General features: G+C 35.7%; 1 protein-coding gene across 7 annotated transcripts in view; it reads left to right on the forward strand.

Annotated features, from left to right (window-relative positions):
* FUT9 (fucosyltransferase 9) overlaps positions 1-19,581 on the forward strand; it is a 95,172-nt gene that overhangs the window by 53,677 nt on the left and 21,914 nt on the right. For 2 of the 7 annotated variants that reach the window (XM_014264953.3, XM_026791596.2), the window contains exon 2: positions 15,876-15,969. The exons of 2 other annotated variants lie outside the window; for them this stretch is intronic. In XM_014264953.3, the coding sequence (XP_014120428.1) occupies positions 15,903-15,969 (67 nt within the window). In that variant the 5' untranslated portion in view covers positions 15,876-15,902. Of the gene's footprint in view, positions 1-15,875; positions 15,970-16,087; positions 16,107-18,221; positions 18,380-19,581 lie in introns of those variants that run through there. 3 more of the 7 variants (XM_005483976.4, XM_026791597.2, XM_074538528.1) reach the window with 3 other exon arrangements.

A 19,581-nucleotide genomic window follows, 5' to 3' on the forward strand; every position in this document is an offset into this window, starting at 1 on the left:
GATTTGATATTAGGTATTAAACCTAGTGCTCCAGTAAATTGGTTAGCTACAGTCCCCTCTGATTTCAGTTCAATGCAGTATTCTTATTTAAAGCCTTCAGTAGATTACAGCTGCCTAGACCATGCAAGACCACCCAACTGACCTGGCAGAGTCATTGAGTAACAATCCAAGAGTAACTGAGGCAGGAATGGACCTTGTGACATTTCTAGTCCATTGTCCTGCTCAAAGTAGTCTCAGATCCGAGATCAGACCAGGTGCTCTGGTTTGTGTGCAGCTGTAAATCTCCAAGGACAGAGACTACTTGATACCTCTGACCAGCTTGGCTGTCTTCAGAATGAAAAATTTTCTCTATTTTTTATTATTTTGGTTTTGTCCATCATGTCTTGTTGTCTCTCCAGGTACCACTAGAGAGGATCATGGCTTAGTCTTCTCAGGGACCACCTTGTAGGTTTGAAGAGCTGTTAAGTGTCCCCAGAGCCATCTCTTCTCCAGGCTCAAAAGCACTATTCTCTCAGCTTCTCCTCACAGGACATGCTCCAGCCCCCTGAGCATCCTGGTGGTCCTTCACTGAACTGACTCCAGCTTGTCAGTCTTGTTCTGGGGGACCCAGTACCTTGCCAGGGGGTCTGGGTGCTGTCTGAGCACTGAATAGTGGGGGTTAATAATTTCCCTGGATCCCCAGATGCTGCTGGCCTTTCCTGCCCCAGCAGAGATGGCTCACACCCTGTCTGCCAAGATCTTCCGCTTCTTTTCAGCAGACCTGTTCCCCAGTGATGACAAGGTTCTTCCCAGGTGCAGGACTTGGCATTTGTTGTGGAAATTTGCAACCTTTTCTTCTGGCCCATTCCTCCAGCCTGCTTAAATCACTCTGAATCACAGCCCTGGCAATTAGCCCTTACCTACTTACTTGGTCACCAAGGCAAAAAAAATTCTTACCCAAAACACTTTTTACCAAGAAACATGTCAGTTATCTAAAGACAAAAGCCTATATAGGATGGTCATTCAGAAGTCAACCCAGCAATGAGAACATGAGAGCTCATGAAAGTTAAGCCATTCTTAGTCCAAATTAACCTAATTTTTATTGAAATGGTAATATTTGGTGCCCTCATGTGACCTTCACTGTTCATTTAGTGCAACTTTGGCATTTTCTTAGCTTCTGAAAAGGTCTTCTTGAGAAGAACACATGATCTAAACCACCTTTGTTGAAAACAGTACCAAGCTTGTTTGAATCATCAAATAATACCATTTTCAGTCTTTCCTTATATACTAAATCTCACTCCTATTTTTTTCAAGTGCCAGAAATCCTGGAGCCAGGATTATCTTTAGCAGACAGGTACATTCATAGACATGCTGTGCTTTTTTTCTTCGCTGGACTATACAGGGATTTTCATGTCATCAAAAAGAAAAAAAAAGGAAACATATTTCTGGCTTTCTTCCCCTTCAGATGTACCAATCAAACTCTGTAATTCATATGGTAAACTCAGGGGTGCCCTTTTGGAGGCAGGTATTAACATGTCTTCATCAACTCACACACCAGAAAATTTCTTCAGTATTTCATTTATGTATTCATATATAAATATGAATATACTTCATTTCAGGTCAACAAGAGTTTCTTTCCAGTTGGATGGCAGTGTGTTTGTGGTCACTAGGGTAAGAGGTCATTAATCTGCCCTCACACAATGGCAGATGAGTCAGTCACTGTTAAGAGTGGTCAAGGTTCAATACTTTCCACAGCCCCATGCATTGAATTTAGGCGGAATGAATATCTTGTATATATCCTGCCCCACGAGCTACTTAGCTCCATAGACATACATGATCCTTACATTTCCCTTGCCCAGTGTGATAGGGATAACCATGGAAACAAGATATAGGGTGAGGACAGCCACTCTAGCAGTCAGCATGGCAAATTCTTTCTCCCAGCTCTGGTTCAACATTAATATGCTACTGTATTTGAAATTAAAAATCTAGTTATGTTGTCTCTATCACCTGTATTCAATTACTACCTTTTCTATTTCCATTGCTTTCAAATGTTACTCAGCCTACTGAGCTCTTTTAGATCATTTTGGAATGAGATCACTGGGCTGTCAATCCCCAAAAACCCCTATTATTCCAGTAACATTTCCCTGCATGACTATAAAGCATGCCCACATCCATTGCTGTCTTTCATCCTCAGTCACTGATTAGCAATAGATTTCTTTTACCTTTCTGATCTTTCTCATAAATCAATGCCTCCAGGACTCCTTATCACTCTGTTTCCATTTCATGGTCTTGCTCTCTTTTCATCAATATTCTCTGAAGCCTTCCTGTCCAGGACTGTGTCTTCCACAACTGCTACAAAGAGGTATTGTATTTTTTTTCTATCTGATGATGCCTTTACAAAACCAGTCCATGTTATTTCACTTTAATTTAGTTTATTTATGACTATCTTAGTCTGAAAAGAGAAAACTCTGAACAAATACTGAACTGGAACATATTTCTGTAATCCTCTGGTAACCCTGGCAGCTTGTATTCTCTTCACTATGGATTGCAGCCTTGTTATTTTCTTTTCAAAGTAAACACTTTATTTGCTTTATTTGTTTGTTGACTGGTCAAACATGTTAATAGCTACTCAGGAGAACATTGCAACAGTAAGCAAAGTTATACAGATTGGGAGCTGAGATAGCAGAGTTGATTTTGCCATGAACATTCTAACCTGAATTTTGCAATAGCTCTATATCAGATTCTAGAAGCCCTAGACAAACATCTAACACTTGCTCACAAAACTCAAACAAACTGGAAAAGAAACCTGAGACTTTTTCCCATTCAGATTTGGAGGAGTAGCTGTAATTTTCCAATTTTTTCATTTCATAGATTTACAGTTAATTATTTTATTAAACTGAATTTAAAAAAAATAAAAAGCTCAAGTGAAAAATTTCAAGGATCTGTATCATCTTTAATGATCTCACTTCTCTGTGATCAAAAAGAAGACTGTGTTAAGGATCTGAATAGAAATCAGACCAGCTGGTTCTCTATTTTGTTCAAAATACTATTCCAGTTAATAAGAATCTCCTGGTCACAGCAATGTTTTCGTAAATCTACTTGCACTTTGTTCACTTTTTTTATGTTTGGAAGGCATTGCATAGGAAATTCTGAGACTATTTCTGCTGCAACTTTCAGCAGATGAGAGAAAGTGTACCTCATTAGTTCACAGTGACCACAGCACATTCTCAGGCACTCGAATACAGTAAAGCTAAATTTTATGCAGTGCCTCACAAAATGAAAGAAATGCCATGTGTTAACTTGTTGTCAATTCTTCTACCAAAGGCAATGATTTTAAAATAATTTCTTCCCAGTTTAAAGTGTTATCTTTGTACTTCTGTTTTAGAGCTCATTGCTGCTGTCCATTTTACATATGCCATCATTGTATTTTCATCTTTGTCACAAGCTCCACGCCTCACAGTCACCTGAGCTCCTCTCAGGCAGGAAAATTTCTCATAAAGCCACAAGGGACCTCTATGCAGTTGATGAGGAGTTCAACAGCATATTTACTGCTTTTAAGTGTTTGAAATCATGGCCTTAATATTACTTCTTTTTTATGCATTGAGAAATTTTAGTGATTTTTTTTAAATCAAATATCCTTTGTATCTGTTAATATTTCTTTCCTTATGTTTGGTGCTCTATTTTTATCTTCTCCTTTGTGTTTCATCACTGCATCGTGTTTTATTGCACATCAGACACAATAATGGTCATATTCCTCATACCTGACTATTTCTATGCCCAAATTTGTTGGAATATTTACTGGAAAGTTTCCAAAATCACAAGGGCAACAAATAATCTTTATCAAACCGAACAGATGGCAGAAACCTTTGTATTCATTATGGCATTGTTGCTTTAGAAATTTACAGGTCCAGATGCTAAGGAAAAGATGGAGCTTTGTTCACTGAGACCAATATCTGCTGCTTATTCCACACTGTGTTAAAATTATGGTAAATATGTCATCTTTTTATGACCCAGTAACTTGGGTTTATATGTGCAATTGCCTGTGGGCCTTTGTTTCCCTACTTCATTTTAATAAGAAAATTGTGGGCTCAAATGCAATCTCAGAGTTGTAGCAGTCAGAAAAATCCCATCCTATACATTCTGTTCTTAGCTGATGAACTCGTATTGAGTTGATATCCATCAAGCTGGGCTAAGTGCTGAGAACTGAGCAAGAGTTCTCACCACTCACACCTTGAGGTCTCAGCTTCCTTAAGGCAGGATACATACAGTGGCAGAATTGAAAAAGAAACAGAAGATTTTATTCCTAGGATCTTGTTTCCACAAATATTTTTAGGAGTATATTTTTTATGTGTTTCACCTGACAGTCTTTTCTACGAAAAACTAGTGCAGCCCAGTAAAAGCATACAAGAATCCCTCCAAAGTTGCTTATGGCTCTGTTTTTAAACTACAGTGTCCAAATACTGATCTACTGTAGACTAAATTGGAAATCCAATGAAATCTCTTTACCTGCACACTGAAGATATCAACAGCTGTAGATAAACTTACCTGGGAGGAAGATAAATAATTACATGAAATGATAAAGAGCAGAGGAGCACAAAAAGACATAGAATAACATTATGATGTCAAGTCAATGCTTTCTGAAAGCAAAGTAGGAAAAGTTTCTCAGTCTACTTGATGCACAGTGAATTCACATTTTTTGGAAAGTTGTGCCACACTTGAATTTAGTTCAGACTATTCTTTCTTTATTTGAATCACACTTCCTACAAATGTTAACTCACATACACCAGTACTTCACCCACAAAAATAGGGTTGAAGAATTTTACTTGGGTTGGAAAGCCAAACACAGAGCTGGGAAGTGTCAGAGCCAAGGTTTGTCACTGTCAGTCTGCCCTCGTGTGAATGTGTGTGTTATATCTTTAATTGCACAAAAACTGGTTTTCCCAAAGCACCTTGCCTAACCAGTAACAAAAGTTTGAAAATTCTCAGTAAGTGACAAAAAAGGGCTCAGATATTCAAAAGAGACTTCTGCTAAAGGAAAGATTAAGACTTTTTGGCCAATAGCACAAAACTGATTAAAAAGGAAATTACTTTTACTTTATAGAGGTGAAGCAGGTGAATATATAAGGTTGGCATTAAAGTGTCTAAATACTGGTACGTTTTAAACATGGAAGTCAGTTGGAAGTATCCTGTTTCCTTCCACAATTTTTAAAATATTTAAGTATTTAAGTGCCAACAAACTTTAAAGGGATCTAGCTGTGTGACTTCTGCTTACATTAATAATAGCTGTCCAGCTGCATTCTTCAGCAGCAGCACAAGTTTTCCTCCATATTTTATAACAGAGATTATAATGCACAGTTTGAAACAAATTATAAGACAGTCAAATTGCACAGAAAAATTATAAAGTAAGCAAATGTTTTTAGTTGTATTTAATTGCTAGTCAGTAGAGTTACTGAAGGAAAAAAGTTATACTATTTCAGTACTAGGAAGATAGCAACAGAAGGATAAGAATATTGTGGATGATCAGGTAGTTCCAGCATGTGGAGCATAGTTGGAAGATCATTAAGAACAGGAAACCACACTGTTCCCACTCAGCCTCAGTCTGCAGTGTTTTTCTCTGATTATAATTTATTGTCTTTCTTTATGATTATTCACCATCTGGAAGAGTCTTTAGCTGACCAAAACCAGGAGATGAGAGGCAAGACCTGAGGAAGAATGTCAAGCACTTGTCTCACATACTCCAGAAGAAAAGTTAGATAAATCAAAAGCAATCAGCACCATCACTCAGGACTTTTGACCATGTTCTGAAGACAAAAGATGAGAAGTAAAGCAGTGGCCTAAAAGTCATCTTCCAAATGCTCAAAGCCATGGTATTTATGATAGCCAGAGTAAAAAGCACAAAGACAGTAATTTTTATGCATAATGTTTTCTAGGTAAATAACCAAGTTCAAGGCTGATGAGAATAAACAAAGACAAGATTAATCCACCTTCTATTGTTATAACCATTCCATAAACTTGTGACTTCTATGCAATTAGATACTATGTCACCAAAAAAGCTCGCTTCGATCTGTAGCAGCTTAAGCTCCACCAAATAATTTGAAATATAAAGTATATAAGACTCATTGGGTTGCCTGCACTTTAAAACTCTGTCAGAGAAACACAGAAACATTTTCCCTGCGTGCCACTCCATTACTTATTTTATGTCCAGTTATGGAGCTATTACAGGTTTTAACAAATAGCTATTTTATGCTTTAAATTGAAATATCTGGCCAATCTTTTTTTTTGTGCAATTCATAGGCGTCTAATCTGCAAGAAAACAATTTTATTTCTGCCTTTCCAGTCTCATTCTAAGATTTCTTATGTGTGTGTTTAAATAAGTTTCAGTTTTTATGAATTTCTACTTGACCTCTTGGTTTGACTTTATTTTTCCTGAAAAAATTTTCACCTGCTTTATTTATTCTGTGGGGGTATTTTTGTCAAAAGCAGCATAGCTAGCTTCACTTTTGTTTTGATAAATTGCTAAATAAGTATAGGTTTGAACTACAAATTCAATTACAGAAGGTAGGATGAAAAACAGAGCACTTAACAAAGCAATTACAGAAACAGATTATTAAAACAGAAAAGAAACTTGACCTAGGTATGTCATGTTTTTACTGAAGCTTGAAGTTTGAAGCAGCTGAGCTTTAATCCTGCAAAGGCATGCTCAGAGGCTTTCTTTAGCTCACTAAAATCAAGGGGGCTCTTTGCAATGCAAAAGAGCAAGCAGGTGCATCCATCTTTCTAGTACCATTGCATAAATGTGCCAGTATTGAAAAGTGTGCATGAAAGCCCACAGTCTCACTGTTTAACAGTTTTTAGAGAAAGTAATGGAAATTATGGTAATCTGAACTCCACATTGTTCTTGATTTGCATTGTATTTGCTAAAGATTAAAAAAAAAGACTGGGTCTGAAGAAGAAAAGAAAAAGAATAGGGTACTAAAGAGAAAGAATATGATACTAAAGAGACAATCACCTTCATGATGTGCTTCCACACAAAAATTGCTCACCACAATATGGCTTTTGATATTTTCTTTTTTTGAACCATTGTCATTACACAGAAATTCATGCAAAACTAATTTAAGTCAGGCAAACCATTTACTCTTGCAAACTTTGGATCACTGGGGAAAAATTAACAGATCCACTTCCAAGAAAAGGAGCCTTTTATGTTGTTAAGAACTTTGGTGAAAACAGGGCAATGATTGTCTCAGGGTTGATTCTGACCATGCTTAGTCTCTGCAGTGATTTTTACCATCTGATCAATTCTCAGCAGCTTAATGGTACCAGATGGCTTAGTAGATAAGACAAAAGATTTTCTCACTCAGGTCTGTGGGAAAACACACACTTATGCTAGTGAAATTAGGCTTTGTTTTGGTTTTTAACTTTCTCTTCACTTCTGGCCCAAGTGAAAAGGGATAATCTTGGTTCATGAAGACAATGAGACTCTGGTGGTATGATTACAAAGAGGTCCAAACCAGCATTTCATGCATCTGCCAAACACTTTAGATGGATAATTTACAGCTTAACAGGACACCATGAATACGGGTGAGTTTAACGCCATGAAGAGATCATCTATAAACTAACAGATTACCTATGAACTAATTATACCAGATTACCTATAAACAACAGAAGAGATTATCTGTAACTAACAAACTACATTTGTTTAAAATGCATTTCATTATTTTATTTAAAACCAAACATTCTGCCTCTGTGTCTGGTAGACACAGAGAAATGCTGTTTACCCGTGGAATTGCAAACCTGAGATATAGAGATGTTTACTGTTAGTTCTTGTAACTGATGTGTTCATTCTTTTGCAATTTTAAAAGTGAGTTGATGATTTTTGAAAATATTTTAACTTAAATATAAAGTGGTTTATATATTCATTTATATATTTATACATATATTAATTCATATATTTATTCATGTATTATATATTCATTTATATATTTCATTTATTTCACTATTCTTTTTCCCATGTTCTGCTACCAGATGAAAATTAGTTACCAATTCAGTTCTTTGCCCAAAAGATTGGGCAAAGAACCCTTTGGTGTGGGGTTTTACTGATGGTTTAGTTTTTGTTTTAATTGTGTCTTATCTCCCTTACCCATTTTATTCCTATATTTGAATTTAGATTCTTCTATAAAGCAAGTGTCTTCTTTGGTATTGCAGTAGTGTCAGTGGGACAGCTGCACAGGTTCTTTTTCAGTTTTTATAGTGGTTGAATATTCTAATTCCTGTGCAGAGAAAATAAAAAAAAAAAAAAAAATTTTTGCAGTGAAACTATTTTGATTAGATAAATGTTCAATTCTAGCTGTGACACTCTTTTGGTGGCATAAATCACACCTATGTGAAGGACACACCAACAAAAGGACAAAAATGAGCTGGTTAGAACTGCCCATTTGCAACATTAAGGAGATTTCACTTCAGAGAAAAATCCTATACAAATGGATTACATATTTTATAATTCTCTGGAAGAGAAGTCTTCTGCATATAAAATCTATGCTACATCACTTAATTTTCTTAAGTGGATGAGGGGAAATGCAGCAAAAAAGTCACTTATCTTCTGCTAGTTCAACAATTGCCAACTCATGTGTGTCAGTTTTAGGAATAATAACTGGAAAGAGTGAGCAGGGGATAGCTCCAAGGTATATAGTTTGCCCTAATACATACAGATGGAAATTCTAGGGCCAACACAGGTCAGGCTTGTACGATCTGGCACTGTAGAAACAGTGAAAATATAAAGTTGCTATATATTCCCAAGACAAGAGTTCTCAAATGGTAAAATATTTTTACTCTAAATTTCAGCTTGTCTTCATTCTTTGTGTATTCTTTCCCTCTAAGCACTTGTAACCTTGGATACTTGCCAGCCTGCTAGTAAAAATCCTGATCGTGCAATCCTTATTCAAACAAATCTGTTGTTGATTTTTATTAAGCCTGTTCTGCTCTCTCATATTTACCTACACATTGCTACAGTGTCTCCAAAGGACACAGGATACAGACATATATACTGGGGAAAATGTAGCTCTTGATTTGGGAATTGATCATGAACTTTTTAATCAAGCAGAACTTACAGAAGAAAAATAATTTTTTCTTCTTTTTTTTTTTTTTTAATATATTGGCCAAGTTACTATGTTATTGTCCTACTTTACAGCTGTTGAAGGTAATGATAACTTTTTTTAGATTGAGGTACCAAAAATTTTGTACTCATGTGTAGGTGTGAGGAATCATGTGCATGTGCCTTAGTCTTGCTTTTTTCAAACCAAAAATAGGGCGCTTGAATCCAAATTGCTTCAGTAGAATATTCTCTGAATAACTACCCAAGATGATCATTATCTTAAAATTATTCCTGGGAAATGCTTTTGTATGTGCTTAACTCTTTACATGTGAGTAACAGCTCAGTAGAATTATCAACACACATTAATGAAAATGACTTTTATAGCTCCTTTAGAAAGCTAGTACAATAAGGAATACCAACATCCTTAGAATATTTTCAGTTTTGGAGAAACAGAGAGTGATTCTAGTTTAATACAAGATGTTTGGCTTATATTGAAAATTATATTAAAATCAATTTTGTGTCTTGAAGTAGGTAAATTAAGGAAGTATAAACTGCCCTTTTTGTAGTGGAATAGATTTATTTCATAGCTAGTTAGACAAGAGCATAAGAAATAGTTCAAGAAAAATTATGTTGTCAACTAAGATAAATAGCAAAAAATCACTTCTAGGGAAAAAAAATCACAGGATCAGATTAAATTGGGACAATGAAAAAGACACAGAAAACTGACAAAAAGAAAAAGTCGAATTAAGATAACCTATGGATAACAAACCCACAAAAAACCCTTGAGATACAGTGAATGCCATTTCATCTGGAAAGATAAAGGAAGTTATCTGATGTTTTAAAAGTAGCAGAGAAGAACTTGTGGTGGAAATGGCTTCCTCAAATCTTTTGATGAACAAAGTGGATTGACTGTCAATCAACTTAACAACACAGGAAGAGAAACTACTTGAGCCTGAAGCAGCAGATTTGTATTATAAAAAGACTAGACATTCGCTTTAATAATATTTTTAATTACTTAATTTTATATATGAGTGGAATTTACAATCAGCAAAAGGAGATAAAATGTTAAATAGTTGTGAAACATTTTTGTTCTAAAGACAATTATGTAGTATTTTGTACCTTTTTGTAATAGAATACCAGTAAATTTTAATCCTTTTTTCGGTACTATTTAGATACTTACTGGTATTTTTGTGCATATGTGAATAAGAAAGAAATTATCAACAAGCAGCACTTTAATGTAGGAAGGCTTTGAGGCCTCAAGAGACTGGCTCTGTTCTAGAAAGTGTTATGCTGCCTAATTCCCATGGGGACAACTTACCTAGTGTAAACATCAGTAACAAATAGGCTTTCTTGAATGAAGCTGGAGAAAGTTTGAAAAAGCTTTCAAGGTTTGCAAAATTCTTTCCCATCAGAACAGAAGCAGATAGGTACCTTGTAATCTGAAACCAAACTAGCCATGCTAGTTGTATATATGAGTTGGCAGATAAGGGAAACAAGTTTGTACTAACCCAGATAGGAACTTGGAAAATCCCACTTCCATTATTAAGCATCATATATTTTACCTCACGTCCATACCATCCAAATACTTTGTTTGTGTTCAATGTTAAGATCATGAGTAATTCTGCTTAGTTTAAGTGTGAACATTCAGGAGGTTCAAATGGAAAAAATAATAATTTCCAAGTCTAAATTCAAAGTAGCATCCAAGCTTCACGGGTAAAGCTTCTGCTTTGAAGATGAGTGTTTTAAGGCAACTGTAACTAGTCTGGCTTTATGCCTCCTCAGCACAGGAGGAATTTACTTCTTATCTTTTCAATTATCTCCAGGTCAAACATTATATTTACTGAGGATCTACAACTGAGCATATTTGCAGGATTCCTCTAGAACACTCTTTCTTAGGTGTGTGTTATAACAACAAAGCTCTGCACTGGTGAGATGTTTGTTGACCTAGCCAACAAACCAACAATGAGTTTGTGGTTTGTTGGCTATGTCACTCTTCTGAAAATACTTGCTCTTACTTGGACTTGATGTTCTTGAAGGTCTTTTTCTCATTATATATATCATCGTTTAGAGCCATCAGGAAATAACAACTTCCTTTTTTGTCTTAACTATTTTCCACATGTTTAATAGTACAGCTACCATTTACATGTATTTAAGTATTTCTCAGATAATGTAATACACTCTAACACTATATTTTCGATTTGTAGTAGCTGAAATTTTAAAATACTATTTAAAACAACAGCAAAAAAAAAAATTAAAGCTGAAAACCCAGTTTTGCAGATGTAAGAACCTTACATCAAATTATTCCATTTAGGATCTCTAGTAGTATTGAGCAAGCTCACTCAGTCCCCAAGCTCACATTTGCAGGAGGAAATTCAGAAACAGCTGAACAAATGCATATGTTAAGCAACCTGACCTTGACTCTGTGCTCTGTGCATGATGCTAGTGATGTCTTTGTGGGCTGCTGTTTCAGTTGAGCTAATGAGTACAATTCCTAGACAAGATCAGACTGAGAGCTCAGGAGAATGCAGGTGACTCAGAGCTAATGCGATATCAGATGGAGCAAAAAAAAGAGCAAAGACACACACTCACTTTTGATTTCTCTGAGGGGGTAAACAGAAACACTGAAAAAAAATCTATTGGAAGAGAGGGAGTAGGAAAAGATGCCTTTGGTGGGTAGGGAGTTAAGAGGTTTTGTGCTGCCATTCATTTTCAATATTTTGTGTAAAAGATCTGCTCAGAGCATCCTCAAGAGTCTGTCTGTGGGAAATATCACTGCAGCAAGTAGCTGCTAATTCCATTTTAAATTAGTATGTGTTCCTGAAGTACAACCTTGGCCTTTCAAGAACACATCTACTGAATGCTTTAAGCCAAGTGTTCTTCAGCTGCTTGAAGGTAAGGGTGTGCAGCACGCTGGTTATCCCTGGAGTTGTTTTCCAACGCCTGCTCTGTGTTTGGTGCAAGGCTTGCTTTATCCTTAACACACCAGGCAGTTTTAATGCAAGCTACAACACTCAGCTGAAATCCTTACCCTACATGCCAGCAAGCTGGGAATATTCAAAAGGCCTTGACCCAGCTTTGAAGGAGAATTTGAGAATTTCTCTTAGTTCACTATCATTTACTTGAGCAAGTAAATGATAGTGAAGTAAGAGAAATCTTTTAGTGCATGAACTAGGTAAAAATAATTTTTTCCACTTTTTTTACCATTAGAAAAACAAGAAACTCTTCTATTTAGGTCTGAAAATACCCAAACTACAACTGAAATATTAAATGGATTTGAAATAGCTAGAAAAGAATAAAAAAGTCTGTGAGTACAAAATACGAAATCTGATGTTTTGCATGTTTGGTTCTTTACCCTGAAGGTCAGACTGGGGAGGTGGGACAAACACTTGGGAAAGTTGGACAGCAATAAGTCAAAAAAGAATGAACTTATTGTGCCTTTTTTATATTCTAATTGCATTTCTTCCTTCTCCTTCTTCAAATCACATCTGACACTTAGATTAATCTGATAGATTGCAAATGTATTCCAGGGTTGTAAATGTATTTGGCATATTAAAAATATGATCATATTGGTCAAAAATATCTGCATCTTGTCCTTCTAAGGGCATTCAATTTTTTTTTACTAGTAAGTCATAAAGTTTGCACTCTTACTTTGTTCCAAACATAATTTAACATACTTGCTACATGGTTAGATCTGTCATTTTTACTTGTCATGCCCAGTAGCTCTGATGTCCTTAGCATTCAATAATATGAAATAGTATTTTTTGCATCCCTGTATTATTTTCTGGGAATTTAAGACCTGTCACACTGACAAATGTTTAATTATCTTCAAGCCTGATAGAAGACACTATGATTCTGTCCTGAAAAGGCTGATTTTCTTCATCACAGTAAAACTTATTCTATTTTTGCATGTTACTGATACCATTTTAAATTACAAAGATTATAATTTCAAATAATAAATAAATAAGTAAATAATTACACAGCAAACTTTATTGTATATTTTATAATTATTTTATTTCATTATTTTCTAATTATTTTATTGTGTTATTTTCTTTACCACAACACTTTCATAAACCATTTTTGGATCTGTGTTTATTGTGGATAGATTTTACTTTCTTTTGGGGTTTTTTTGTTTGTTTGTTTGATTCATTTCATGTTTGTAATGGCATGATAGACTTTATATCCTGAGCTGCTGCTTGCAGTTTTCAAATAAAATGCTTTTCAGAGTCTGCAACATCCAGGGTAGTGACACTGCCCTTTAGATTTTTATTTTAAAAGAAGGTAGAGAAGACATGTACAGTTAAGAGTTCTATATAGACTGTTTTGCACCCTGTTTATAACAGTTCAGGATCTATAGTTCAGCTTAGTCTATAGTCAAGGTATAGTATGTTTCTGATGTCATTGCATTTTATATTACTATATATTTATATTACTATATATTCTGATATACATATACTATATGTATATGAGAATACATATATGCAAACTCCACAGAGCAGGATTAAATGTAGATAGGAAATACTAATCCCCTGGTTTTGTTGTCTTGTTACATATTTTGTTGGAAAACTTTAGAATTTTCTCCATGCAAAATAAAATTATTTTTATAACCAGAAAAACCTCTCCTAGCTTATGCTGACAAACAAATCAGGTGGGAAGTTCCACCTGCTTAGCTGCATCAAATATTTAAAGAAGTTGAAGAGCTTTGTCCACACACCCCAATCCAAAGTAACAATGCACAAAGTAAGACCAATAACAATAAGAAAATGTTCTCATAAAAAGACCATTAACCTCTTTCTGTTGAACTATGTAGGAAATTTTTTAAAGTATTTGTTGGAAATTGCTTGTTGCTTCAAAGCAGCAGTACTTATTCATCACAAGTACTGCTCTGCAGTTTCTCTGAACAATTCACCAACCATTAGAGCACGTTTGGTACCCATGTAGCCTTTTCTTGTTAGTACTGCTTGAGGGGTTTGCTTCTTGTTCTGTCTGGGGTACTCAGATCCAGCAGCTGTGGGGCCAGACCTGTGCTTCAGGAACTCATCACCTGCAAAACAAATCTTGTCTGTTGCCTGTGAGTTGCCTACCAGCTCAATCAGAAGCAGAAAATTGAGGCTTTTTCCATTCTCCAGGACCTGCATGCTAAGCCTGAAGACAATGAGTTCTGTGCTGATTTGGGGGGGCTTTAAACCATTAAATTGTGTAAATATATTTTACCTGGAAGACACTTTTAATTCATCTTCCTGTGGACCTGGCATATATAATCAGTGGAGGTAGACTATTATTGTCCTCTACTGATTTTGAGAGTAATTTGGGCACTAATTACACTTAAGAGACATGAGAAGGACTTCACATATTTTGCTCAATACATTTCAGTCAGGGTAGTTGTTGGATACAGGGCTATAAAAAGTAAAGATTTTTGTATGATAAAATAGCTGTGCAAAAATATCAGAGCTTGGTAATAGCAAAAGAATGCTAATCATTCATCACATTCTGCAATCCTATCTATATTCTCTCAGAAGATATAAATATTTAACAATTAAGGCCCACAATCTCTCAGCAAGTTCATTCTTATTATTTCTGTTTTATAGAAAAACCACAAGGCACAAAAATGAAACACTTTGGTTAAGGTCACAGAGTAAGTCTGCTGAAGATGTGCAAATAGATTCAAACTCTGCTGATTCTAATTTAGTTTCTTTAACCAAAGAACAGGTTTTTTCTGCCACATTTCTCTCACTCATTAAACATCTCTCGCATAGTTTAAATTAAGAGCATCATTAAGAAGTGAAGTTAATTACCTTCTCTCCTTTCAAAAACTATTTGCTGATTTCTATATTGAAAAGATTCAAGCAGGTTTTCTCATGTGTTTATAATGGAAAAATATCTAAACACAAATATGAAAATAATCAAGCTGCTTTGCCATGTTTTCATGGTATAAACAGCCAATAACACCCACAGCAACTCTATTAAGACAAAGATTAGCAAATATAGGAGTTTAATTGGATTTTGTTTTCAAACATATCAAAGCCCTAAAAGACTTGCATTTACACTCTATTTCTTCTTTATAGGCAAACCTGACAGTATGAAAATTAGGTCAGTGTTTGAGCCAACAAAATTTCTGCATTTTTCTAGTGAAATGGGAGGGTAGTTTTTCACAGTATGTTCTGAAAGTATTTCTAAAATCTCATTTTCTAAACCATGTGCAAGTCATGGAGAGGGCAGAATTGGAAAGTAGGAACATTAACTGCTCAATATAATACCCAGAATATTTAGTAAATTCCCTCTGGTGTATTATTTGAATTTTCAGGTCCTTACATAAAAGTAAAACATTTAACCTACAGGCACTTATGGAAACATTTCATATGGAGCCTAGAGAGTCTGTCTCAATGAAGAGGACTTAGGCAACAGCCTCATGGTCCTAGGTTCAAATGTTAAGGCACCTGTGGGACATTCTACCCTCTCAGCTGCGGTGTAGGCTTTCTGTCTCTGGAGATCTCTTCATCCAAATTGTTGGTGGGGTCTCCAGCATGAGAATCCAGACTGGCTGCTTGGCTCTGAGGAAGCCACAGACCTTTCTGCTGTGACTGAGCTACCAAAAGCCTGGGAACAAGTCATTACCCTCCTATGAATCTCAAATCAAAACGTGCTCCCCCTATAGTATGTCTCAACCCTTCAGGAGTTTTGGAGTGTGACTGAACTTCACATAAGCAGCATGGAGAGAGAGGAAGGATACCTAACTGACATGTAGCTGAAAGCACTGACTTACAATGCCACAAGATGTCCCTAAAATGTGTTTTGTTTCATTTTAAAACAGATATTTGCCCATTCTGCAATCTGTCACATGAAGCTGCTGTATTCTAGGATGCATCACAGATGGAAGATTTTGTCTCCACAGCCACAATGTTCTGGTGAGAACCACATTCTGTTACAGTAGTCAAGTATTTAAGTCTCACCTGTGATGCACAAAGACCCTTATTTCTGAATTCCTCCTTACAGCTTAGTTGATAGATTTCTTTCCTGGAAGAACCCAAATCAAACACAGAAGGTATTTGGATTTTATTCTTTTATTTTCTAGAATGTCATTTAAGACATGTTTCTTACATTCCCCACCTGCCAATACAGAAAGATTCTACTCCTTCATCCACTTGAATCCAAAAAAGGATTAATAACTACATCCCTAGAGGAAATAAGAAATAAGCATCTAGTCTCCCTAAAAGACAGCTATTTTGTGAATTACTTACTTAGTAGTCTCTCTCCTTAAATATGAAAATAGATTAAACACCGAATTTAGAAAATATGCCTAACTTTTAGGAGATTGAAGTTCCAATTAAAATGTCTAGGTTATTTTTGAAAATAGTGATGGATTTCTGTCACATATGGATGTCAGGTGATTTTTAAAGTGGGACCATACTCCTTCCACAAATAGGATGAGTTTCACCAAGCTTACTGTCTTGACTTGGGACTTTGTAGAATTCTGCAACATCTAGCTCTAGCTTAAATTACACTTGTTCTCAAAATCATTAGTATGTACTAAATTAGGAATTTAATGTGGCCATCATAATTAGACTCATATAGTGAGAGTTAACAGGGATTTTTTGTGTGTAAAAGAGTTAATTTCTTTAAGATTCTTTATGTTTATTAAATGGCTAGTCCAAAATTAGGTGATTTATTTATACTCCATGTAAAACAGTTATAAAATACTCTGTAAGAAGCTCTAAAAAGCTAATTTTATATATAAGTGTTTGCAGAGAAATGGAAACACTTGCTGACACTTAATATTTAATCTTCTTATCACAACACCTTTTTTTAGCTCTTTTTTCTTTAGCTCCCACAGATAATGGATTCTGAAAGAAAATAGAAATAAGAGTCTTCATTCTTCCCTATTACTCTTATAACAAAGTTTATAAAGCAATATTGTGAGCTTACTAAGAGCATATTAAAGTTATAATACAGAAAAAATTATCTGTGATCACTGCTGTAATTCAAATGTCATTTAAAACATAGCTCTGAATTGATAATCATGTTTTGGGGAAATAATCTGAAGCACCTGAGAGAAGAAAACTGAAGAAGGAATTTGAGGTAACTTTTGCCTCAGAGACAATGGCACAACTGAAAACTTTTAAACTTTCTCAAAAATAACCTTTGTAAAGGAATTTAAATAGCAATGTGCTACAATGGCATAACTACACTGATAATGCAGTAAGAAAAAAGAAAGTAACATGGGACAGAACTACATAAATACTTTTGTTTTCTTTTTTCTAATGTGTAACTGTTGTAGTCTACTTCTTCTTATTGATTTCTTTGGGTTTAGATTTCTTTGGGCCAGCTAAAAAAGCATTTGAAATATCTCTGAAAGTAATGAATAGATTAACAGAGACTGCTAATTCCTCTCTACTACCAAGCCTCTAAATATACAGTATAAAAAGGCAGACAAAATGTAATAATAATAATAGCTGTACTGCATATCAGCTTGGGGTATATTTGCCTAGTCTGCTTTTCCTCTGTGCCCATCAGTGTTCTCCTTCTTCATATCACCTTGAGGCTAAAAACTGCTTTTTCCAGGCTTTGAAGTCATACTAAAATAGAAACTGTATTTTCTCAGCTTTAAAAACTTGGTGTCAATAAAGGAAAGTGCATGACAATCTTTCAAGCAGGAAATCCTTTACGCACAAGATCCATGCAGTGCATTGCTATTAGCTGTACGTGCCTCCTGTGAGCAAAGTTCTGACCCCATTGCCCTTTGGAGTAAAGCAGTAGGAGTGCTAATGCATTGTGATTCATAAGGACTGCCACCATGTCTGTGCTGTGTTTGATCTTTGCTGCACAGTGGATCTGGCCATACTCAAGAAGTGAGCCGGCTCTGCTCCGCGTTGTTTTGGAGGACATCAGTGCAGCCAGCCCCACAAAGCCATGCTGAAAGGTTGGATACATCAGCTCAGGCAAATTACAGCTGGTGATCCCATGATATCTGAATAAAATGATTTATTTTGGTCTCATTTGGAAAGCCAACACATTGAGGCCATGATCTGGTGATCTGGACCTACCAGAAATGCAAATCAGAGTTTCTTCTGCAATTACTACAACCTACTGTGTGCACTTGACGTGACACTGAGCTTAGGAAGTAATCTGATAGATCACTTTTTGATTTTTGCTTTTCCAGTCTGCTGAATCTCATCTGCGCTGATTTGCAAGCCCAAAGCTGTCACAGACCCCAATTACTCACTTAACAGAGGATTCAGTCAGTACAAGAGAAACAGTTACACAATATTAGTTACATGATAATTTCTGTACCTACTTTCAGAATGCTGTAAAAAGAAGGTGAGTCTCTTTAACTCCATTTTTTGTTTGAGGAAACTAAATCAGGGCATAAGATCTGACTTGCCAGTGTCCCCATCAACTCTTTCAACATTCAAGCAGACCAGGTAAAATGTCGTCAACACTCAGACTTATAACAGGTTGCTCTCATTTCTAATTTCTGTCAGAAGTGCCATCACAGCATCTCTTTTATGGCAATCTGAAGTTAGTTGCCTATGTAAAGGAATTAAATTATACTTTTAAAGTATAAAGAAGTTTACAGTGAAATAAACCCGTCCCTTTTGGTGTAGAGGGAGATTTTATTTGTGTAATAAAAACCTTTATAGCAAAATTAAATACCAGACTAGTAATTATGCTTTCCACAGTTTCTTAAAAACCAGGTTTGTTTACAGGTAACATATCTGGCTATACCAGGATTTCCAAAGCCAGGCAATTGCTACAATGCTCAGCAATCCTTTGGGAGCAATGCTGAAAACTGATACCTTGATTAAGTATTGAGATTGACAATCTGAGGAAAAAACTGTGAAGGAGACTAGAATGTGAATGGGAACTCCACGTGCATTTGGGAAGACTTGCTGCAGATCAGACAGCTTTGATGGTTCAGGATGAAGTTTTAGCCCAAGAACCAATCCTAGATCTGAGAGCTCTGCAGTCTCAGATCTGACCTAAGTCTTTCTTTTCCCTTTAATAACAGAATAAGAAAAGAGACACTTTTAGTTATTTGTAGCATAAGTAGCTCTGAAATCTTTTTTTAGACTTCAGTATTTTTCCCAGCAGAATAAAAGTTTCATGTATATTTTGTACAAAATAAACATATTCTTCATATTTCTTCATATTTTAGTAGCAAGGACAGTGCTGGCAAACCACAGTCATTGCTTTCTTCACTAAATGTGCAGACAGCAATGCGTATATCATTACTGGGGAAGAGGAAGTTTTTGTTTCACTAGTGCTCTCACTGGTAGAGATGTCAACAGAGAATAGGAGTGAAAAATGTAAAATTCATGTATCATTTTAGGAGAAAAGCAAAAAAAAAAAAAAAACACAATTTGCAGAAAATACTTCACCACATATGCTAACTAACAGACCTCAGATGCAGTAAAACAGGACAGGAGCATCCAATCAGCGGCAAATTTCTCCAAATTAGAGCAGTTATTCTGTAACAGTAATAGAGCTAGAGCTATTCAGACCATATTCATTTCACACCT

This window comes from Zonotrichia albicollis, chromosome 3, assembly GCF_047830755.1.
Source record: "Zonotrichia albicollis isolate bZonAlb1 chromosome 3, bZonAlb1.hap1, whole genome shotgun sequence".
Classification (NCBI taxonomy): Eukaryota; Metazoa; Chordata; class Aves; order Passeriformes; family Passerellidae; genus Zonotrichia; species Zonotrichia albicollis.